This window comes from Anguilla anguilla, chromosome 11 (genome assembly GCF_013347855.1).
Source record: "Anguilla anguilla isolate fAngAng1 chromosome 11, fAngAng1.pri, whole genome shotgun sequence".
NCBI classification, from domain to species: Eukaryota; Metazoa; Chordata; class Actinopteri; order Anguilliformes; family Anguillidae; genus Anguilla; species Anguilla anguilla.
Genome location: NC_049211.1, coordinates 39,205,014 through 39,227,919, shown reverse-complemented (window position 1 = coordinate 39,227,919; position 22,906 = coordinate 39,205,014). Strand labels below are relative to the sequence as shown.

General features: G+C 45.2%; 1 protein-coding gene across 3 annotated transcripts in view; it reads right to left on the bottom strand.

The window, feature by feature from the left end:
* Positions 1–3,829: 3,829 nt before the first annotated feature.
* Positions 3,830–22,906, bottom strand: part of LOC118208130 (DENN domain-containing protein 2D-like) — a 49,826-nt gene continuing 30,749 nt past the window's right edge. For all 3 annotated transcript variants that reach the window (XM_035382491.1, XM_035382494.1, XM_035382493.1), the window contains 11 exons: positions 20,134–20,309; positions 19,033–19,145; positions 16,820–16,889; positions 16,238–16,315; positions 15,700–15,840; positions 11,880–12,028; positions 8,557–8,737; positions 6,555–6,605; positions 6,066–6,147; positions 4,859–5,101; positions 3,830–3,941 (listed from right to left, as the gene is read on the bottom strand). In XM_035382491.1, the coding sequence (XP_035238382.1) occupies positions 3,874–3,941; positions 4,859–5,101; positions 6,066–6,147; positions 6,555–6,605; positions 8,557–8,737; positions 11,880–12,028; positions 15,700–15,840; positions 16,238–16,315; positions 16,820–16,889; positions 19,033–19,145; positions 20,134–20,309 (1,352 nt within the window). In that variant the 3' untranslated portion in view covers positions 3,830–3,873. The remainder of the gene's footprint in view (positions 3,942–4,858; positions 5,102–6,065; positions 6,148–6,554; positions 6,606–8,556; positions 8,738–11,879; positions 12,029–15,699; positions 15,841–16,237; positions 16,316–16,819; positions 16,890–19,032; positions 19,146–20,133; positions 20,310–22,906) is intronic.

The window sequence follows — 22,906 nt, the reverse complement described above, 5'->3', positions numbered from 1 at the left end:
CTTCAGTCAGTCACATACACACATCACAGGGCTGAGAACCACCGGTTTAGAGAGACATTCACACACAGCCCATCCTCACCACTGGTTTAGAGAGATATTCACACAGCCCATCCTCACCACTGGTTTAGAGAGACATTCACACAGCCCATCCTCACCACTGGTTTAGAGAGATATTCACACAGCCCATCCTCACCACTGATTTAGAGAGATATTCACACAGCCCATCCTCACCACTGGTTTAGAGAGATATTCACACAGCCCATCCTCACCACTGGTTTAGAGAGACATTCACACACAGCCCATCCTCACCACTGCCAGTGATTTTCCACTAAGTGCCTTCATGGCCCCACACACAGACACACAGACACTGCACACACACATGTGCTCTTTAATGCTGTGGTCAACCAGGAAACAGTAACCATGGTGAACTGTCACCTGCTCAGCCTCTCTGCATCTTTAATTATTATGGGATTTCGTAACTGGGTGTTTGAGTCTCAGTAGCGGCATTGCCGACTATTGCCAGAGGTCTGCACTGGCAAGGCTTGTCGGGGAATGCTATGGGGTAATCTGGCAAGCTTTACTATTTTCATCGCTCTCTAGCGGCCACTACTGGTCAGACCAAGTGGTTAAATCATAATCATAGCCCACGTCTGACACCTGAATCATTAACTTTGCCCACCAAGCCTATCTGTATTACAGTGACAGGCCAGTCATTTTATTCAGTAATATTTCATTCTGGACAGTTGCCATTAAATCTTAAAAGCCAGTTAAGATGCAGATGAGTTTAAGATCATTACTTACAGTGGATTGTTTGCCATTCAGGTATTTCTTATTTGACTTTAAAAAAAATCTTGAATGTTATCAGAAGCTGTAGAAATATTAACAAGTAACATCTGACATCAAGGAATCAGGCATTTGGTAATGAAAGCTGTTTATGAAGAAGTACTGTGCTTCATAGTGTCATTTATACTGTAACATGTTATTTCTGTCTATCATGATCCTCAAGGTTGAGGAAGTGCCATTCTGCCTCCTTGTCTTCTCTTCATTACACTCCTTTAATTTCTGTTTATCAAATCTGCATATGCAAAAACAAATGAATCCTGCCATATTAAATTTTTTAATGTGTTTAGAAGAGGCTGTTTTACTAAATTATGTCTGCAGAGTGTTGCCTGATATTTATGGTTCCTTGGAAGAATTTGCACATTGCTGGTTGAGGGAGTCCCAGAATCCCAAAGTGTACTTCCTGTTCCTCCTATGTAAAATAATGATGTCATATTTTTAATCCAGTTAGAATGTTCTTATCCTGGGAATCTACAGCCTATGAATTAAGGACATTTGTATGCAGATGTTATGCTTTAAGCTTGTTGTGCGATTCAGATTTTAAGAGCGGACATTGAGAGCATGGTGTTTGTGATGGAATGTACATGTATTGTATTTGATAATATTTGATGTCCAAATAACGTCCAATGTTTGGGTGCTTGCTGTTCTGTTGCTCACTGTACTGACCTTGGTGCCAGTTACTAAATGGGCAGTCTTGAAAAAGAGGCTTCTCTGTATTATCACATTTTGCATTCTGTGATCATTCATCCATTATCTATACCTGCTTATTTGTGGTCAGGGTCGCGGGAGGTGCTGGAGCCTATCCCAGCATGCATTGGGCGAGAGGCAGGAATATGCCCTGGACAGTTTGCCATTCCATTTCTGTGCATACACAACATTCACTCACACACTCATACCTAGGGGCAATTTAGACTCTCCAATTAACCTAACCTGCATGTCTTAAGACTGTGGGAGGAAACTGGAGTACCCGGAAGACCTTCTTGCTGAGCTACCCAATGCACCACCATACTGCCTGTTCTGTGAGCTGGAGGTTTGTTATCAAAAAGAAATCTAGATTTACAGTAGCTTTTTTATAGAGAAAGGGGACAGTTCAACATCTTTATTTTTTTTTCTCACTTTATACAGATGGGGTGAATGCAAAGAGGGTTACAGGTGGAGATGGGGTCACAGCACAGAAAGCACCAGGGCATGGACCTAGCTGCCCTACATACTGCACCTGTTACCAGGGGCAACACCAGGGATTTTAGGCCCAATGAAATGATCTTGGGCCCCACCATCCCAGAAAATCTTATATTCTAATATTTTTGAGGGCCCCACTCAGTCAAGGTTCTTTGTTCTTTGAGTCAATTGTCCTAATCACCCCGCCCCATACCCCCAGCCACGATGCCCCTGCCTGTGACTGTTATCTGGACATCTTACCTATATAAACATTAAGTAAATTAATTTGTCTATTGAGCATGTGCACCTTGCACATTTTACTACTCTGCTGAAATTTACAGAGCACTGTTGTCAACTTATAAGCTTATAAAATGAAATACAGAGACAATCAGTTATGTATAAGATATCCTGAAATGGAGTCATTTTTATCCAACTGTCAGAACAAAACTGATTATCTTGAAACACAGTGGACTCCCTGGATCAGCCCAGCACACATCCTGCTGCCTGTTGTTTTGAGCGCTCACAGTACGAGCACTGTCTCCGTGGTTTATGGTGATGCGTTTCCTGTCAGAGTTGTGTTCAGCAGGTAACCAGATGCTGCTGCTGCGGCCGCTACCCTCCCTTTGACCTGACAAGGAAGTCAGGCAGAGCATGCCACCCACGATGCCATGTACCCACAGAGTTGCACACCAGAGCACACTTGGAGAGAAGTCTTAATGAGATTTCTATTCATGTTCTATTCGCGTTCATGAGATTCAGAAACAGGGGCTTAGCTTTTAGGCCGCAGGAGGCTAAGGCAGCATCACTCATCTGCTTAACTCCACGATGCAGAGCGAGCGGAACTGTAGCCCCATAAATGAAAGACACAGCAGCAGATTGTTCAAAAACACTTTATTTCACTTGCCCGAGCTCCATCCAGTTGAGAGAGATACGGGTCAGACTTTGGAGCTGGAGAGTAGGGTCGCAACAGGTCGGAAAACGTCCGCTAAATTCCCTGAAACTTTCCGGAAACTTTCCATGGGAAGTTAAGCTTATAAAACGCATATAAAATTTCACTGTAAAATGTCAGCTTATACTACTGAATAATTTTTTGGGGGAAATACACGTAAAAATACATGTAATTCTAGATATTTTTCTAGATATGTTTCACATTCTTCCATCTAATGTCCAGTGCACATTTGCATCTCATGCACACAAAACTCTCAGCATTTTATTTAATGGAAATTCAGTAGAAACACAAATGTCTGCATACACAGAGTTCCCCCATCAGAGGGAATGCATTATTCAACATTCCTGTTTTCTTGTTGTTCAGTGAAAGAATCACATGTAAAAACTATAACTAAAAAAATTAAAACACATTTAATTTAAAATCAACTCAAAACTAAATAGTACATTTTTTATTTCTCTCAGTAGGTTTCGCACTTACGTCTGTTTATGATAAGGTCTACGTTTCTATGTGCACATGGCACGGTAAATGCAGCCTGTGCACATAACCCCCACATATTCCCTTTTCCCCACAAATTCACATTTATTCCAAAATAGTCCTGTTAATTCCTGTATATTCCCATGGAAAGTCAGGGACAGCCCAACTCAGATCACATCCTCAATAACAGACATCTCCAACCGGCACTTACAAACCACCATCGATAGCAGCACAGAAGACTTGCGTCATCGAGCCCAACAGTGAATTTACAAACAGCACAAGGAAATTCTAGTCAAAAACAAAATAGAGAATAGAAAAAATTATTTACTCTCTCCATATTTACAGAACATTCCTATCTATGTTTTAAATAAACTCTAGCCCCCCCCCCCCCCCCCCCCCCATATGCAGCCCCCCCCCCCACAGTCTGAAGGTCATGAGGCCCATTGTCTGCTCTACTGTTTCTTCGATTTCTCTCTCTTCTTCTTTTCCTCGTATTCCGCTATCTTTCTGTGGAAAAATCCTAGAAAAAAAAGCCGATAAGAATTGATGAGAGGATCAAGTCTAGCGCGAATTTAAAAATTGATGACAGAAGAGTTACCTGCAGCTGTACAGCATGAAAGGTGGGTAAGAGAAAGAAAGAAAGAAAGAAAGATTTGAGAAAAACAGCCACGTTCAGGGAGAGAGTTGCTGCTTTTGTTTGGAAAATGGTCCCTTTTTAACTTTTGCTCAAAACATCCACTAAATCAGGTGTTTCAAAATGGCCTTTTGCTGTGGAAAATGGAACTGTGTGACCTCAGCAAGCCCCACATGCTACAGTCAGGCAAGGACAAACAGAATTTAATCACGTTCACATGAGCATGCTTTATGTGTTAAAGAAGCCAAGCTGAATGGACACTTTTTCTAATAAATTTCAACTGTTTCCATTTGCCTTGAAGCACACCAAGCGACGGGATTAGGAAGAATGCGGAGGATTAACATTCATACCATCGACTAAATTCGCTTTTGTACAAGTGCAACGCTTTCTGGCCAGTAGGCAGTTCACATGAACTTAAGTAACCTTCTGTATAGCAGCATGAATTCACTCTCATGGAAACCTAGCTACTAAGAGTTAGTACTGTACTAATGCTGTATTATTCAGCTATACTGTAAACATCTGCTGAGTGTTAACCAAATACTCATTAAAACTATTGTATGTAAGTAAATGTCTCTTTACTTATACTCAACTGGAAAGACTGGAGACCAGATGGTGGAGACACCTTATCTTATCAACTTATCAATAAATGTAACTGCTCGTCTGAGCCTGAAATGAAACTTTGACCGCACAAGTAAAACGGAAGCCAGCACAGACGGCGAGTGCAAAACGGAGAGGCGAGGGCAGGAGAACGACAGCTGGAACCAGGAGACCCCGGAACACGGAAGTGAGCAGGGAACACGGACCTTCCTGAGTGGCGGGCTGCTGCTCCACGTCCTGGATGAAGAGGTCAAACATCTGAGTACGGATGAACTTCTTGACAAAGTGGCGCGTGGTCTTGGACTGGATGGCCTTGTAGAAGCTCCTGGCCTGGAAGACCCCCGGCTGGGCGCTGGAGCTGCGCTTGACGTACGGGCCGAAGTGGCCCACCGTCTTCACGAAGAAGGGCAGGAAGGCCTCCGACACCACCCTGTTCAGCTCCTCCAGCGCTGGGGCGGAGACACACACATGCCGACGCACAGGCACCCAAGCACACACGCGCACACACACACATGCACATGCACACACATACACACACACACACACAAACACAGACACACACACACAGGCACACAGGCGTGTAGGCACACACACGCACACACACACAGGCACACAGTCGTACAAGCACACAGGAACACGCACAGGCACACAGGCACACACACACACAAACAGTCAATTAAACCTTCCGACTCTACATGGGCCCTGGAGAGTGCACTTTGGACCGTGGTGCAGAAGACTTTCTCCACGTTAGATTGGATCTCACCAGTCCTGTCCTGTTTCTGAAATTCACCTCAGACAGGTGATGTCATTGCTGTATGGATCAGGCACAAGTTAAACTGCACCTGATTGGACCTGTAAATGTAGGGGTGAACTCACCCAGTGCGTGTGTGCATTTAATGCTGATATGTAGAGAGAGGAGCCACATTAGCAGTGATCCTCTATCTACAGAGTGATGCATAAAGCTAGAGCAAGGCCATGACATGAGCATGATGAGCACAACGATAGTAATATTTAACACAACCTCTCATCTGTTAAACAGGACATGCGGACTGCAGTTGCAATGAACCAACAACACGTCTGCTGCGATTTTTAACACTCTGCATGTCTGCTGAGGTTTTTAACACTCTGCATGCCTGCTGAGGTTTTTAACACGCTGCATGTCTGGTGCACATCTGGGATGCATATTTTATTTTGTCCTAAGAACCTCAGGTGCTGCACACCTTATTTTTATATCTGTAGTTCTTCATGTTTTTAATTGATGTCATGTCCACTGCTGGTATTAGTGAAGTATATTAGCTGACGCTCTTACCCATACTCAGTCTACATGGCTCATATTTTACATGCTCTCCACTTTACACTTACAACACCAAGTAAGAATATAAATAATACTCTACCATATATAAACATACTCACTTGAGTTGTCTTTTCTGGCACTTAATGCCTGCAGGATTTCATCCCGGAACTTTGGAGGGATAATATTCTTCTCATCTCCAATCTGCTCCGCACACAGACAGACAATTCCACAGACGAACAGACAGACAGTTCCACAGACACAGTCAGTCAGACAGACAGACAGACAGTTTCACAGGCGGACACGCACATCGTTCCACAAACACAGTCAAACAGACAGACAGAGAGAGTTCCAGACAGCCAAAAAAGACAGATTATCAGACAGCTATTTAACACATACTGTTAATACACTTTCATGAGAAAGTGTGACTTTCTGTTCATATTGGTTAATAGTTTAATAGTCAATGTTTTGTTGAATAATTCATCAAAAGTATTTTACAGTCGTGATGAAGCACTTCACTACAAGGCGTCAATATGAAAACAAAATGGAGTGTGCGACAGCACAGACTGCCATGCTGATAAGAAACACAGTCAGAAACACAGGACACTCACACTAATTATGAACGTGTTCTTCACTCCTTCAGACAAATCCACCACCAACATCTGGAACAGAGACACACAGAGAATGAGCGATTCCGGCTTCTGCTGATTTTAAAATAACCTCTTTAAAAAGGATGTAACAGTTTCATTTATTTAATTTATTTTTTTAAATAAATTTGACACCCAACGTGGGGCTGAGCATGTCCAACACCGCCCCCCTAATTAGGAACGGCCAGCTGTCTGCAACCGTAGCTGCGTTCAACTGTAACCCCCACCACCAGGTCAGGAGAGTGCTGACAGCCACAGTTCTCCTCCGAAACACATGGTGTCGCCAGTCTGCTTCTTTTCGGCCCGCACTCTACAACTAAGCTCTTATAGAGTGGAGTCAGAGGAAGACCTTTCATACCCGGCTTTAACACAGTCTGTGGATTAAAGCTCTACACCCAATCGACCAGCAGGGGCCGCTAGACAGCATTGAAAGCAGACTAACGGACTGAACCATTCCATACCTGGGGTGACACAATCGCCAACTGCACATCACACTGTGATACTACCAACCACAGTCGGCAATGGCATGGTCCGGATTCAAGATATTCTCATTCCTTTTGGAGAAACTGTTCTAAAACCCCATTGAAAGACCAGAACAGAGTCTTCCCTGAGTATGCTGATCTTCAGCATGTCAGTGTTTCCCCAGTGATAGTAAAATAGGTGCGAGACCTTACTTCAGCATCTCGTGTCTTTACGCATCTTTACTTCCTTTAAGAGTTCAGTTGTTTCCATGACTGACCTTGGTAGTATCGGGCATGAAACAAGATAATAATAGAGTTCAACTTGTCTAATAAAGAAATAGCTGTTTGTCTTCTGCAAGGCTTGCAGATTACATAACTCCTAACACATAGCTCCAAGATTGGGCCAGCACAAAATCTTTCTCACTTGTGATTTCCCAACGAAAGATTAATGGTGGGTGGTGATAAATGAATGACTAATCTATGCCCCTGACAAACCACACCCCCATACAAGGTCTGCAATCTCAATGCTTCATTTGGGAAATGGAATTCACTGGTTATGATGGAGAAGTTGAGCAGAAAATCAGATTTTTCAAGTCTGAGAACTTAACTCCTGCATAACCATTCTCACTCTAGTTCTTTCTGTGTGATGGAACTGGTCCAGGTAACTGCAGAATGTGAATGCCCATCCACACCTGCAGTATCTATAAGTGTGTGTGCATGTGTACGTGTGTGCATGTGTGTGTGTGTGAGTGTGTGCGTGTGTTTATGTATGTATATGTGCGTGTGTGTGTGCATGTGTGTGTGTGAGTGTGTGTATACGTGTGTGTGTGTGTGTGAGTGTGTGTGTGTGTGTGTATATGTGGGTGTGTGTGTGTGAGTGTGTGTGTATACGTGCGTGTGTGTGTGTGAGTGTGTATGTGTGTGCGCGTACATGTATGTGTGTGTGTGTGTGTGCGCGTGTGTGTATATGTGCGTGTGTATGTGCATGTGTGTGCGCGTGTGTGTGTGTATATGTTTGTGTGTGCGCGCGTGTGTATATGTGCATGTGTGTGTGTGTATGTGTGTGTGTGTGTGTGTGCGCGTGTGTGTGTGTGTATATGTGCGTGTGTGTGTATATGTGTGATTGTGTGTGTGTGTGTGTGTGTATGGGTGTGTGTGTGTGTGTGTATATGTGCATGTGTGTGTGTGTATATGTGTGTATGTGTGATCGTGTGTGTGTGCGCGTGTCTGTGTGTGTGTATATGTGTGTATGTGTGTGTGTGCGCGTGTGTGTGTATATGTGCGTGTGTGTGTATATGTGTGATTGTGTGTGTGTGTGTGTGTATGTGTGTGCGTGTGTGTGTGTGTGTATATGTGCATGTGTGTGTATATGTGTGATTGTGTGTGTGTGTGTGTATATGTGCATGTGTGTGTGTATATGTGTGTATGTGTGTGTGTGTGCGCTTGTGTGTGTGTGTATATGTGTGTATGTGTGTGCGCGTGTGTGTATATGTGAGGACTCTCACATCGCTGGTGTCAGGTTGGTCAGTAACGTGCTCCTGCAGACGCTTCTGCACCCCGAGCAGGTATGGTGTGGGCGCCATGACAACGTCGATGAGGATCTCAGGTACGATGGAAATGAAGGTGTGCTGCCAGATGAAGGGGTACAGCAGCGCAACCACAGCGTTGATCACCTCAGACAGAGTGCTGGGGCGAGGAGAGAGAGAGATCATCAGAACACATACACACACACACACACACACACGTTAGGTACTGCTATACTTGTGAGGACTTCCGACTGATTTCATTTGACTATATTCATTCCGCAACCTCTAACCCTAACCCTAACCACTACATGCCTAACCTTAACCCTAACCTTAACCTAATTCTAACCCTAACCCTAACTCTAAGTCCTAACTCTAAAACAGCCTCTTGAAATTGTGAGGACCAGCAAAAGGTCCTCACAAATAGAGCATCGCGTAGTTCTGGCAGGTCACGAGAGTCAAGCGCTCCGGCCGAATCAGCTGATGGCTCAGCTGAGTGATGTTAGCCTATCACAGTACATTCACTAACAGGGCGGTCTACTTAAACAGCGTCCCTCTACTCATTCGGCTGCTCCTCCTGCATGCAAGCGCTGCACGTTGCTTCGTAAATCCCCTCCACCACCCCAGCTCCTTCCCCATGCGTCAAGAATTTGCATTCTCCATCCTTATGTGTTAAGAAATTGCATTTGCTCCATTCCTATGTGTTAAGAAGTTGTATTGCTCCATCCTTATGTGTTAAGAAATTGCATTTGCTCCATTCCTATGTGTTAAGAAGTTGTATTGCTCCATCCTTATGTGTTAAGAAATTGCATTTGCTCCATTCCTATGTGTTAAGAAGTTGTATTGTTCCATCCTTATGTGTTAATAAATTGCATTTGCTCCATTCATATGTGTTAAAAACTGCTTTGCTGCTGGATCTGTTCTGTGTGTACCCCTCTAGGGGGGGTTTGGCTGCTGGCCTCCCGGCCTTATCCACGCGGGCTGCGTGGTTGGCGGGAGAGCTCCAGAACAGAGCCATACCGCCACATAACTGTATTGCCTTTATTGTCAATAAAGTTCTACTTGATGACAGTGGTCCTGACAGAAAGGGTAGTTTTCCTCATCTTTCTATCCTTGTGAGGACATTTGGTTCTCACAAAGATAGTATTACATGTCCACACACACACACTCACATACACACACACCCGCACGCACGCAAGCATGCATGCGCACACACACATAAACACACACACAGACACACACATACACACACACACACTCACACACATACAAACATACAGACAAACACATATTCATACAAACATACACACACACACACACACATATACACACACACATACAAACATACACACACACTCACAAACACACAAGCCACACACCCAATATACACTCACATGCCATACACACACCACACATACACACACTCACACTCACACATACACACAGCAGGTCCTCACAGTACACATTCTAGGGATGGCTGGGTACCAAGTCTCTGGGGTACCAGCATAATGATTTCCTATCCAAGGCAAACCTGTTCTGTGCATGAGGGGTAACCACTTGTAAGAACTTGTGCAGTTGTTTGACTTCCTGTTCACACCTTTTGTGATACTCTTTTGCATCACTGCAAGTCAGTCCTGCTGACCTCATGCAGTCAAGTTTAAACACGGTACCTTCTGAGGACCAATCTGCTTCAATCTTTCTGAAAACTGGGCAACAGCCCCCAGATTCAGACTGGAACTCTGGCCTCAGGGGTCAAATACCAGGCCTGAGGAATGCAGGAATGCCAGTGCATTTACTGTGTGTACATGTTTACTGTGCGTGAGTTTACTCTGTGTGCATGTTTACTGTGTGTAGGTTTACTGTGTGTACATGTTTACTGTGCGTGAGTTTACTCTGTGTGCATGTTTACTGTGTGTAGGTTTACTGTGTGTACATGTTTACTGTGCGTGAGTTTACTCTGTGTGCATGTTTACTGTGTGTGCATGTTTACTGTGCGTGAGTTTACTGTGTGTGCATGTTTACTGTGTGTAGGTTTACTGTGTGTACATGTTTACTGTGCGTGAGTTTACTCTGTGTGCATGTTTACTGTGTGTAGGTTTACTGTGTGTACATGTTTACTGTGCGTGAGTTTACTGTGTATGCATGTTTACTGTGTGTAGGTTTACTGTGTGTACATGTTTACTGTGCGTGAGTTTACTCTGTGTGCATGTTTACTGTGTGTAGGTTTACTGTGTGTACATGTTTACTGTGCGTGAGTTTACTGTGTGTGCATGTTTACTGTGTGTAGGTTTACTGTGTGTACATGTTTATTGTGTGTAGGTTTACTGTGTGTACATGTTTACTGTGCGTGAGTTTACTCTGTGTGCATGTTTACTGTGTGTAGGTTTACTGTGTGTACATGTTTACTGTGCGTGAGTTTACTGTGTATGCATGTTTACTGTGTGTAGGTTTACTGTGTGTACATGTTTACTGTGTGTAGGTTTACTGTGTGTACATGTTTACTGTGCGTGAGTTTACTCTGTGTGCATGTTTACTGTGTGCATGTTTACTGTGTGTGTGAGTTTACTGCGTGTGAGTTTAGTGTGTGTACATGTTTACTGTGTGTGAGTTTACTCTGTGTGCATGTTTACTGTGTGCGTTTACTGTGTGTGCATGTTTACAGTGCGTGTGAGTTTACTGTGTGTGCATGTTTACAGTGCGTGTGAGTTTACTGTGTGTGCATGTTTACAGTGCATGTGAGTTTACTGTGTGTACATGTTTACAGTGCGTGTGAGTTTACTGTGTGTACATGTTTACTGTGTGTGTGAGTTTATTTTGTGTACATGTTTACTGTGTGTGTGAGTTTACTGTGTGTCCATGTTTACTGTGCGTGTGAGTTTACTCTGTGCATGTTTACTGTGTGAGTTTACTGTGTTGCATGTTTACTGTGTGTGAGTTTACTGTGTGAGTTTACTGTGTGTGTGAGTTTACTGTGTGTACATGTTTACTGTGTGTCTGTTTACTGTGTGTCCATGTTTACAGTGCGCGTGAGTTTAGTGTTTGTACATGTTTACAGTGCGTGTGAGTTCAGTGTGTGTACATGTTTACAGTGCATGTGAGTTTACTGTGTGTCCATGTTAACTGTGTGAGTTTACAGTGCGTGTGAGTTCAGTGTGTGTACATGTTTACAGTGCATGTGAGTTCAGTGTGTGTACATGTTAATTGTGTGAGTTTACAGTACGTGTGAGTTTTTACAGTGCGTGTGAGTTTAGTGTGAGTGAGTTTGCTGCGGGTGTGCGTGTGCTGCCTAGGTGCCTGCGCATTACCCAAGCTCCTCGGCGATGAAGACGATGCGGCGCTCCAGCACGGTGGCGGCGAACACCTGCAGCACCTCCTCATGGCTCAGGCAGCGGAACAGCGTTCTGAAATCCACGTGTTCCAACCAGGAGTCCAGCGGCCGCGTCAGACTGATAATCTGCACAGAAGGGCAGGGTCAGACTCCGCCCCTACACCTGCACTACACCCGCCGTACTGCTCATACACCTGCACTACACCCACCTGACTGCTCATACAGACCTGTACTACACCCTACTGCCCCTACACCTGCACTACACCCGCCGTACTGCTCATACAGACCTGTACTACACCCTACCGACCCTACACCTGCACTACACCCGCCATACTGCTCATACAGACCTGTACTACACCCTACTGCCCCTACACCTGCACTACACCCACCGTACTGCTCATACAGACCTGTACTACACCCTACTGCCCCTACACCTGGACTACACCCGCCTTACTGCCCCTACACCTGCACTACACCCACCGGACTGCCCCCACACCTGCACTACACCTTACTGCTCATACACCTGCACTACACCCGCCGTACTGCTCACACAGACCTGTACTACACCCTACTGCTCCCACACCCGCCTTACTGCCCCTACACCTGCACTACACCCGCCGTACTGCTCACACACCTGCACTACACCTTACTGCTCATACACCTGCACTACACCCACCCTACAGCCCCCACACCTGCACTACACTCACCTGACTGCCCCCACACCTGTACTACACCTTACTGCTCATACACCTCTACTACACCTGCCTTACTGCATACACACCTGTACTACACCTGCCTTACTGCTTACACACCTGTATTACACCCGCCTTACTGCTCACACACCTGTACTAAGCCCCTTTCGTACATGGAACCCAGAACACTGCCTGGTTTAATTATTTGGGTTAGGTAGTGGTTTTCCCCATTCACACATAGAGAAAAATTCAGTGTTGAGTCTGTCCACACATGACCGTTCTGGATAGATTAGGCTAGGCAGGATGTTAGGTGGAAGACGTCACTGGTTATTGCCTGTGACCACAACATCTCTCACAGTACCACAAAGCTGTGCACTTGCCTACTATTGAGTATACAGGTCGTACTGTATGTAAGCTGTATGTTGTATAGAACTTGTATATTCAATAGCAGGGAAGTGTGTGGATTTAGACACGGCTCTTGTCTTAGATCTGGTCCAATTTCCAGACATTTTTACAAAAATGCTCACTTCATTGGTTTAATACTTTTGTTTTGTTTGTTGGTTAACACTCAAATCCGCTGCTACAAACACACGCCATAATCAAGTCCCAGAATGCAATGGGTCACCCTCTGAGACTCTCGCGATTGCTCGCTCCACATAAAAGCTTTTACGTCTTATGAAAAACCTTTTGCATGTTTTACCCAGAAATGTTGCTGCTTTTGTTCACACCAGAACTATGATTTCTTTAAATCTTACTTGGTCCTGACCCGTCAAATTGCAGGAACGATTCCTGCATAATATCCGCAGTTATTTCAAAGTCACAAGTTCCACTGATTTTACGCAATCATGCAAACCGTATTTAAGAGGCTACAGAGGACAATGTCCATTACTTAGCTTCAGACAGCGTCTACTGAGCATGCTCTTCACTTTCTCCATAAGGTCCAACAGAAGCCCCAGTGAAACTGTGAGTGCAATGTGGAATTCTGAACGCTGGGATGGTATTTATATGAGCGCAATGTGGAATTCTGAACGCTGGGATGGTATTTGCATGATTTCACCCCAGGGTAAGCGGTGGATCAAGCCCAGACAGATCAGGACACACCTGCAAGAAACTCCAGCAGGAGCCCAATACAGAATCACAAGACTCTTTGTGCATGTGTGTATGTGTGTGTACTGTATGTGTATGAGTGTGCATGAGAGTGTGTCTATGTGTTTGTGTGTCTTTGTGTATGTGTGTTTGTATGAGAGCATGTGCGTATGTGTGCGGTTGTGTACGTGTATGCGCGTGTGTGCATATGCAAGTGCGTGCATATGTGTGTGGTTGTGTATAGCCGCGTTTCCACCGCAGGAACTATACCCCGGAACTAGGAACCTTTTGAGGAACTCAGTGCGTTTCCACCGCAGGAACTAGGGTCTAAATTTAGTTCTGGGGGCTTTGTTTTACCCCCCAAAACGTTCCTGCTCGGGGGGTAGTACTTTCCGAAAGTACAGGAACCTTTTGGGTGGAGCTTGTAGCGCTGAACATTTCTGATTGGTCGAGTACTCGCAGCATTTGTGTTGTATTTATTTTCCGCCATTACCCGCCATGTTTGAAAATATGCAGCGGCAAACCAATTTATTTTCATAATAACTTCAAATCAAACTTGTATGTTATGCGGCGCAGTAGCCTAGTTTTGGTTATAGCCTGTCAACGTCTTGGAATTATAACGTGTGCTCTTCTGTTGTTTTCTTGCTTTAGTATTCGTTTTATAAAATGCTAAGCATTCGTGCTGGGACAGCATATTACGTAGGCTACCAAAACATTCAAACGGATTCATTCGGTTGCTGAATATTTCTTCCGGATTTTCTTTGTTAGTCCGTTGTAATTGACTCAAAACGTTTGATACAGTTATGTGAGGTATGCGGTAGTTCTGCATAATTAACATTGGTGATACAGTACAAGCAAACTGGAAATCACCATCCGCACTTTTTATCAGGGTAAAATAACAGGTTAATTCTAGTAATCTTCCCTTTAGCTTTTTCAGACTGCCGTAATTTTACTGCCATTTTTCAATTCCACGAAAAGACCAGGAAGACTATGGACTAATTTATGGTGCATGGTTCGCATCTGGAGGGCACACTTCGCTGCTCGGCTAGCAGTAACTTCGAAGGAAAGCAAACGGTGGCTGTACCACTACTAAATTTACATTTTCACGCAAGTCCTAGTTTTCGTTATATTCTTGTCATTTTGCCATTAGCCTATATGGAATTGACGACGAGAAAGTAATCAAACAGCAAATTGTTTACAACGTATGCATGTTTTCTGCTGTTGTTGCCAGTTATACATATAAATGTGAATGCATTCTGTCGCTTCGGATGTCAAGACATGAAAGCGAATGTTCGCATAAAAACATAATGAATGTTTTTGAGAGGATATATGAAAATCAATAAATACAAAAGTAACCATATATAGTCATTGTTGGTAACCCGTTGTATAAGTGGAATAAACCCCTCCGGGCTGTCCCGGTTATTAGAAAATAATGTAGGCTACTTCGGTAGTAGTATGGGGTTACGGAAGAAATCATATGACAGACGGACCGACGACAACGTTGCTTTTTCATACGTCAGTGGGCTAATTTGCCTAATCTTCGCGGTACTTTAGACCCCGGTGGAAACGCAGACAACCATTGGCTGAAGGAACCTTTTAGTTCCTGGTAAAGTAGTTCCTGGGACTGAAAGTTCCGGGTAATTTTGGTGGAAACGCGGCTTATGTGTGTGCGTATGCGAATGTGTGCATATGTGTGTGGTTGTGTATGTGTATGCGCGTGTGTGCGTATGCAGGTGCGTGCATATGTGTGCGGTTGTGTATGTGTGAAGTTGTGTACCTGACTGTGCGTGCTTGAGTGCGTAAGCGAGTGTGTACATGCGTGCGTATGAGAGTGTGTGTGTATGTGTGAGGTTGTGTATGTGTGTGCTTGTGTACGTGTGTGTGCGAATGTGTAATTGTGTGCGCGTGTGTCCGTTTGTGAGCGTGTGCGTATGTGTGTGGTTGTGTATGTATGAAAGCGTGTGCGTATGTGTGTGCTTGTGTACGTGTGTGCATATCTGAGCGCGTGCAGTAGGTCACCTCGGTACCAGACTCCGGGATGAAGCTCTTGATTTTGACGGTGTGTCCCGGGGCGGGGAACGGCGCCTCCCGCAAGCTCTGCATGAAGGGGTAGATCATCGCCATGGAGATCTGCCGCCTCTTCTCCACCTCGTCAAAGATCTGCAGCGCAAGCACATCGTCAGCGAGCAGCAGCGCGTACGGCAACAACGACCGGCACATCCTGTTTCACACACGCATGCATCTTCGCACATACGCACGTTTGTGCTTTATACGAAACCGGATGCATTAAAATAAACGCACTTATATAAGAACAAGCCACAGAAGCCACTGATTTTCTGTTTGTTTGTTTTTATCTGAGATATGGTTCTGTAAAAAGCAATCAGTTGCTTGCAGGGGGAAAAAAAGGGTGGAACCTGAGAAAGTGTTTACGTGTTTGCTTGCCTCTCATCTCATTTTTAAAATCTTTCTGAGGCAAAAAAAAAAAACGCAAAGAGAATCTGTGAGGATCGGATGGTCCAAGTAACCTGGGAGATGTGACCTTTGACCAGCCGGTTACCTTGGAGAAGAGTCCAAAGCAGGCGAGTTTGCTGATGATGCAGTAGGCCTCCGGAGGTCGGGCACCATTACCATGGGGCTGAGAGACAGGGAGAAAGAACACAGCTCAGGGGCGAGATCCCAACACAGCTCAGGGGCGAGATCCCAACACAGCTCAGGGGCGAGATCCCAACACAGCTCAGGGGCGAGATCCCAACACAGCTCAGGGGAGAGATCCCAACACAGCTCAGGGGTGAGATCCCAACACAGCTCAGGGGTGAGATCCCAACACAGCTCAGGGGTTAGATCCCAACACAGCTCAGGGGCGAGATCCCAACACAGCTCAGGGGAGAGATCCCAACACAGCTCAGGGGTGAGATCCCAACACAGCTCAGGGGTGAAATCCCAACACAGCTCAGGGGTTAGATCCCAACACAGCTCAGGGGTGAGATCCCAACACAGCTCAGGGGTTAGATCCCAACACAGCTCAGGGGCGAGATCCCAACACAGCTCAGGGGTGAGATCCCAGAGCTCGCTGCTGGACACGAGCAGCAGGTGGAGTAGGAAGTCGGTGAAATGAGAAGCATGTGAGAAGGAGAGTTACCAGGAGCCTCCTGCAGTACCCGTTCCTCCTGCTGGCATCGACCTCTGTGAGGACGAAAGAGAAGGTCTCGCTGCAAACAGAGAGAGAGAGAGAATCAAGAGAGGGTAAAATATACAGCAGAAACTGGAGATGGAGGAAATAATCATTCCTCCTAATAATTCCTGCTATTTCACTTCTGCATTTTAAGAAGCCTTACTTTCCTGCGTTTGTGGCTGTCGTGTATAAGGGTTTATTCTCACGGAAGCCACGGATGTCACAGATTCCGTGATTTTTGCCATTTATCGCAATTTCCTCTGTTTTTACTGCTTACCATGATGGTAACTGTCAACACCTTAACACCCCTTTTAACAGTGCCCAGCGCTCCTTCTCCCATTACAGTAACATCAGTGACAACAGGCACTCATCAAAGACTCAAACCTCACAAAGTACAACATACTGCGTGTGCCAAAACAAACTTTGAACTAAGTAAAAACAAAAAACGGACGTGCTGTAACCGTGTTCTATTTCAGGAAATGCTCTGTTCTGTAAAATTAAAGGCAAAAAAGCACGCTCTTTCTTTCCGCTAATTAAACGATTAAATGCACAAGCATATTAATGTATTTTACTCGTATAACTGCCTGTTGATTTTTTTGAAACTACAAGCACTTGTTACTCCTGCATACATGGTATTCCAATCGTTTCCCACTGCTGCACATGGTCTAAAAGTTAATTTAATAAATTAAAAAATTTTTAAGCTATGATTTCTTCCAGTTTTCCATGATTTTCAACAACTTTGCTGTGACTGCTCCCTGACTTCAGCTAACAGTTTCTGTGACAAACACCCAGCGCCTTAATAGTGGTTAGGCATAAGAGAGAGAGGCAGACAGAAAGAGAGGGAGGGAGGGAGAGAAGGACATAGAAAGGGGGGAACAGTGGGAGGAAGAGAGGGAGGGAGAGAAAGAGGGAGGGAAAGAAGGACATAGAATGGGGGAACAGCGTGAGGAAGAGAAGGAGAGTGAGAGTGGGAGGGAAAGAGGGAGGGAGAGAAGGACATACAGAGGGAGGGAGAGTGGGAGGGACAGAGGAAGGGAGAGAGAAATAGAGGGAGGGAGAGAGGGAGGCAGAGAGAAGGACTGAGAGAGGAACAGAGGGAGGGCGAGAGAGAGGGATTCAGAGAGAGGGAGTGAGAGAGGAACAGAGGGAGAGAGATAGAGAGGGAGTGAGAGAGGAACAGAGAGAGGGAGACACAGAGTGGGCATGTAGCTCACTATGTAGCTCCCTCCAGCTGGGCCGGCCTCCCACAGACCCAGACTGAGTATTCACAGGGAACAGAAAATAATGAGAGCAAAAGAAAAGAAAGAGACAAAGAAGAGGAAGCAGCGGTTTAAAAGAGACCTGGCAGCCAACAGAAAGCAACCAAACCCACAAAAGAAAGACAGCAGGATGAAAAACAAAATGCCTCGCTCTGGACCCAGAGTCAGAGGTGAAACTGTAGGAAACATTCTGAAAGATTTGCTTTTGTTGTGCTGAGTACAGTGTGTGTGTGTGTGCGTGTGTGACAGGAAATGTGAATGCTTTGCAAACACGCACCTGTGTGTAGTTATGGAGGTGTGGTTATATCTTGCATACCATGTGTGTTTGTGTCCTATTTGTTTCCTGCAAAGTCCTTGTGTGTGTATGTGTATGTGTGTGTGTGTTTGAATGTGTTTGTGTGCACACCTGTGTTCAAGTGTGTGTCTGTTTGTGTGTGTGCACCTGTATTTGAGTGTGTGTGTGTGTGTGCACCTGTATTTGAGTGTGTGTGTGTGTGTGTGTGTGTGTGTGCGCCTGTGTGTTATGTGCATGCGTGTGCCTGTATTTGAGTGTGTGTGTGCACCTGTATTTGAGTGTGTGTGTGTGTGTGTGTGCGCCTGTGTGTTATGTGCATGCGTGTGCCTGTATTTGAGCGTGTGCGTTTGATGTCAAGTTCATGCTTTGAATTTTTTATCAATGCGTGTGTGCTGTGGCTTGCTGTCTGAATTGCGACGGTGTGTGAGAGTCAGACCTGGGTTCAAATACGTAATTGTTTTGGATTCAAATATTTTTCTATGCTTTACGAATCTTGCCTGGTGTAATTGAGCCTGCCAATATGACCAGAAGGCGAGGTTTGCACCTTTTGAGAGTATTTCATTTCTGGTGAGAGTCAAACGTGCAGCCGTGCTTTACCAGCAGAACGAGCACACAGGTGTGTTTACCTGCGGTACTCTGTCAGGGGGGCCCAGTTGATTCCCTCAGGAAAGCAGAAGAGAGTGATGGCTTTCAGTGTCTTCTCCTCCTCCTCCCTTTGGAACTTCACCATTCCATCCCTCTGGGGAGAAAAACACAGGAACCTGTTAGTCATACCCTTCACGACCCTGACCCCTCCGACAATCCCCTCCCAATTCTTGACCCTAACTCCTCCCTAGTCTCCGCCCTATTGGTAACCTTTCTCCTAAGCCAACCAGGAAGATTTTACTGGTACCACATGCCCTTCTCCTGCCACTTCACCTCTGAGTAGATTTACCGCCTTCCCCCCCACTCCTGCCACCGGTACCCCTGTTCGTGCCCTCTTCATTCTGATAATGAACTCCACTGATAAATCTCTTTTGTCTTCTAATTTAAATGTGTAGTGTTCTCTCAGCATTATAATGAGAGCAGAGTAAGAATTGAATGCTTTCGTAAGGCACTGGCATTACATTTTCTCAACATTACCATTACATTATCTAGGCGTTTGCATTACATTCTCTGGATGTTAGCATTAAATTCTTTAGATGTTAGGACTGCATTCTCTTGGTGATGGCGTTATGTTCTCTTGGTGCTGGCGTTATGTTCTCTTGGTGTTGGGGTTTGGTTCTCTTGGTGCTATGTTCTCTTGGAGTTGAGGTTATGTTCTCTTGGAGTTGAGGTTATGTTCTCTCGGAGTTGAGGTTATGTTCTCCTGGAGTTGGGGTTATGTTCTCTTGGTGTTGGGGTTATGTTCTCTAGGCATTGGTGTTATGTTCTCTTGGTGTTGAGGTTATGTTCTCTTGGTGATGGTGTTATATTCTCTAGGCATTGGTGTTATGTTCTCTTGGTTTGGGGTTATGTTCTCTAGGTGTTGGTGTTATGTTCTCTTGGTGTTGGGGTTACATTCTCTAGGTGTTAGGGATTTGTTTGCTGGGTGCTGGGGTTATGTTCTGTGGGCATTGGGGTTAGGTTCGCGAGCCGGTGTGTTATGTTCTCTGGGCATTGGTGTTATGTTCTCTGGGCGTTGGTGTTAGGTTCTCTGGGCGTTGGTGTTATGTTCTCTGGGTGTTGGTGTTAGGTTCTCGGCTGACCTTTGGGAACTGGTAGGTGATCTGGGGCTCGTAGCCTCCGTCCTTCTTCTTCTTGAGGCTGACCACCACCAGGTACTCGAAGAAGAACTGTCCGCTAGCATAGCGCTGCTCCCTAGCCGGGGTCTTCAGGGGGGCGGAGTCTGTCAGCGGGGGCAGAGCCTGCTCCTTAGCTCCCTCTGCAGGACAGGAAGAGCAGCACAGCTTATTTCAGCACACCACATTCTAACCAACTGCAAACATCCCCACTTCACTCCGCATCACTCGTCTTCATTTCAATCTTAACTCTGCATTCTGCAACTGTTCACTTTATGAAACAATAACTTTAGTAAAAATTGTCTGTCTGCAATATGCTTTTACATTTTAAATCAGCAAACTGTATTTTGCACCTTTTAATTTGTTTAGAACAATGGCTCAATCTGGTTACAGCGCCGTGAAAAAGAATCTGCCCCCTTCCTGATTTCCTCTATTATTGCATACCATATTTGTCGCAGTCAATGGTTTCAGATCTTTAGACAAAATGTAATATTAAACAAAGGTAAACTGAGTAAACACAAAACACATTTTAAAAAATTGTTGCCTCAGGACCTGGAAGACTTTCCATTACTGAATGAACCGTGAATTCTACTCTGTACCGTAAAATTCTTTGAATGGCTGAAAAGAAACAAAATAAAAGTTCTGGTGTGGCCTAGTCAAAGTGCTGACTTGAACCCAATAGAGAAGCTGTGGCAGGACCTGAAAGTTCACGCTTGCAAACATACCAATTTGTCTGAATTAAACCAGTTCTGCAAAGAAGAGTGGGCCACAGCAATGTAAGACTGATATCAAATTATAGGAAGTGTTTGGTTGCAGCTACGGCTGCTAAAGGTGGTGCAACCAGTTATTACGTTTAAGGGGGTAATTATCATTTCACATGGGTGTTTGATAACTATTTTTCATTAAATAAATGAAATAATCATTTCAAAAATGTGTTTTGTGTTTACTCAGGTTCCCTTGATTGTCTAATATCACATTTTGTCTAAAGATCTGAAACCATTCAGTGTGACAAATATGCAACAACCGAGGAAATCAGGAAGGGGGAAAAGACTTTTTCGTGGCACTGTATATACTAGCTCAAGACCACGTTAATACCCCACATTTATTCATGAACACACTGCAAATATTTTATATAACTGGTGGACAGTAATATTGTACTCCTACAGAAGACAATAGAGAGAGACAGAGAGAGGAGAGGGAGGGAGAGAGAGAGAGAGAGAGAAAGAGGTGACCCAGTGGAATGTGTCCAGCTGGATAACCTCACTCTATGTGTCTGAACATGCCGGTGGAGAAAATTAACAGAACCAACTGCCTTTGTTTGTTTCATTTCACCTGTGTCTATATATGAAGAGTAAATGTGTCCGAGGTCTGCTGAACACCAGCAATGCCACTCCAGGGATCTGAACCTGCATCCCCTGTTATATTTACAAAGAACGCTTAGCGCGCCTGAGAAACTTTAGACTTTAAACACAAAGCCGCCGTGACGTGGCCCCCTCCCCCGCTGTGATGTGGTCCCCTCCCCCGCTCTGTTCACCTCTCTCACCCCTCCACCCCCTCTCTCCCTGCCCCCTCTCTCTGCCTCTCCATTCTCTCTCTCTCGGTCTATATATATATATGAAGCCCCTCCCAGACCTCACTATCAGTGACAAGGCAAGACAAACACACACCCGGCATTAGGCAAGCATCCCAAATATGCGCCGGATAGCACCACAGTATCTGTCTGCCCAATAGCAGTGGAGTATCCCTGACCCTGTTTGTGCTCTCAGACAGAACACTGTTAGACCACAAGCAACCCAGCATTTAGCCCAGGTAACACCTCACACAACCCAACACTTAGCCCAGATAACACCTCACACAACCCAACACTTAGCCCAAATAACACCTCACACAACCCAGCACTTAGCCCAGGTAACACCTCACACAACCCAGCACTTAGCCCAGGTAATACCTCACACAACCCAGCACTTAGCCCAGGTAACACCTCACACAACCCAGCACTTAGCCCAGATAACACCTCACACAACCCAACACGTAGCCAAAATAACAACACCTCACCCAACCCAACACTTAGCCCAGATAACACCTCACACAACCCAACATGTGGCCAAAATAACAACACCTAACCCAACCCAACACTTATCCCAGATAACACCTCACACAACCCAACACGTAGCCCGAATAACAACACCTCACCCAACACTTAGCAACAGATAACAAAACCTCACACTACCCAACCCTTAGCCCAGATAACACCTCACACTACCCAACAATTAGCCCAGATAACAACACCTCACACAGCCCAACACTTATCCCAGATAACAACGCCTCACACAACCCAACACTTAGCCCAGGTAACAACACCTCACACAACCCAACACACACAAACAGACACGGCAATGGACAACAGACGATACAGAATCCACATTTGCACTGACAGCACAGCGGGGAAAGAAACTGCAGGAATGCATCATGGGCCGGCCCTGATATCAGAGGAGAGGTGACTGATGCACAGGAAATAAGAAGCTGGTAGCTGAACAACAGCTCTGTGGAAACCGAGCTTTCCCTCTTAGCTTTCCATCTCAGCTTTCCATCTGAGCTTTCCCTCTGAGCTTTCCACCTGAGCTTTCCACCTGAGCTTTCCCCCTGAGCTTTCCATCTGAGAACGCCGGTGGGACAGCGAGGAGATGGACGTTTGTGTAAAGGTTCCAGGAGAAACATGCACAAATGGAAAAGTAGGAGA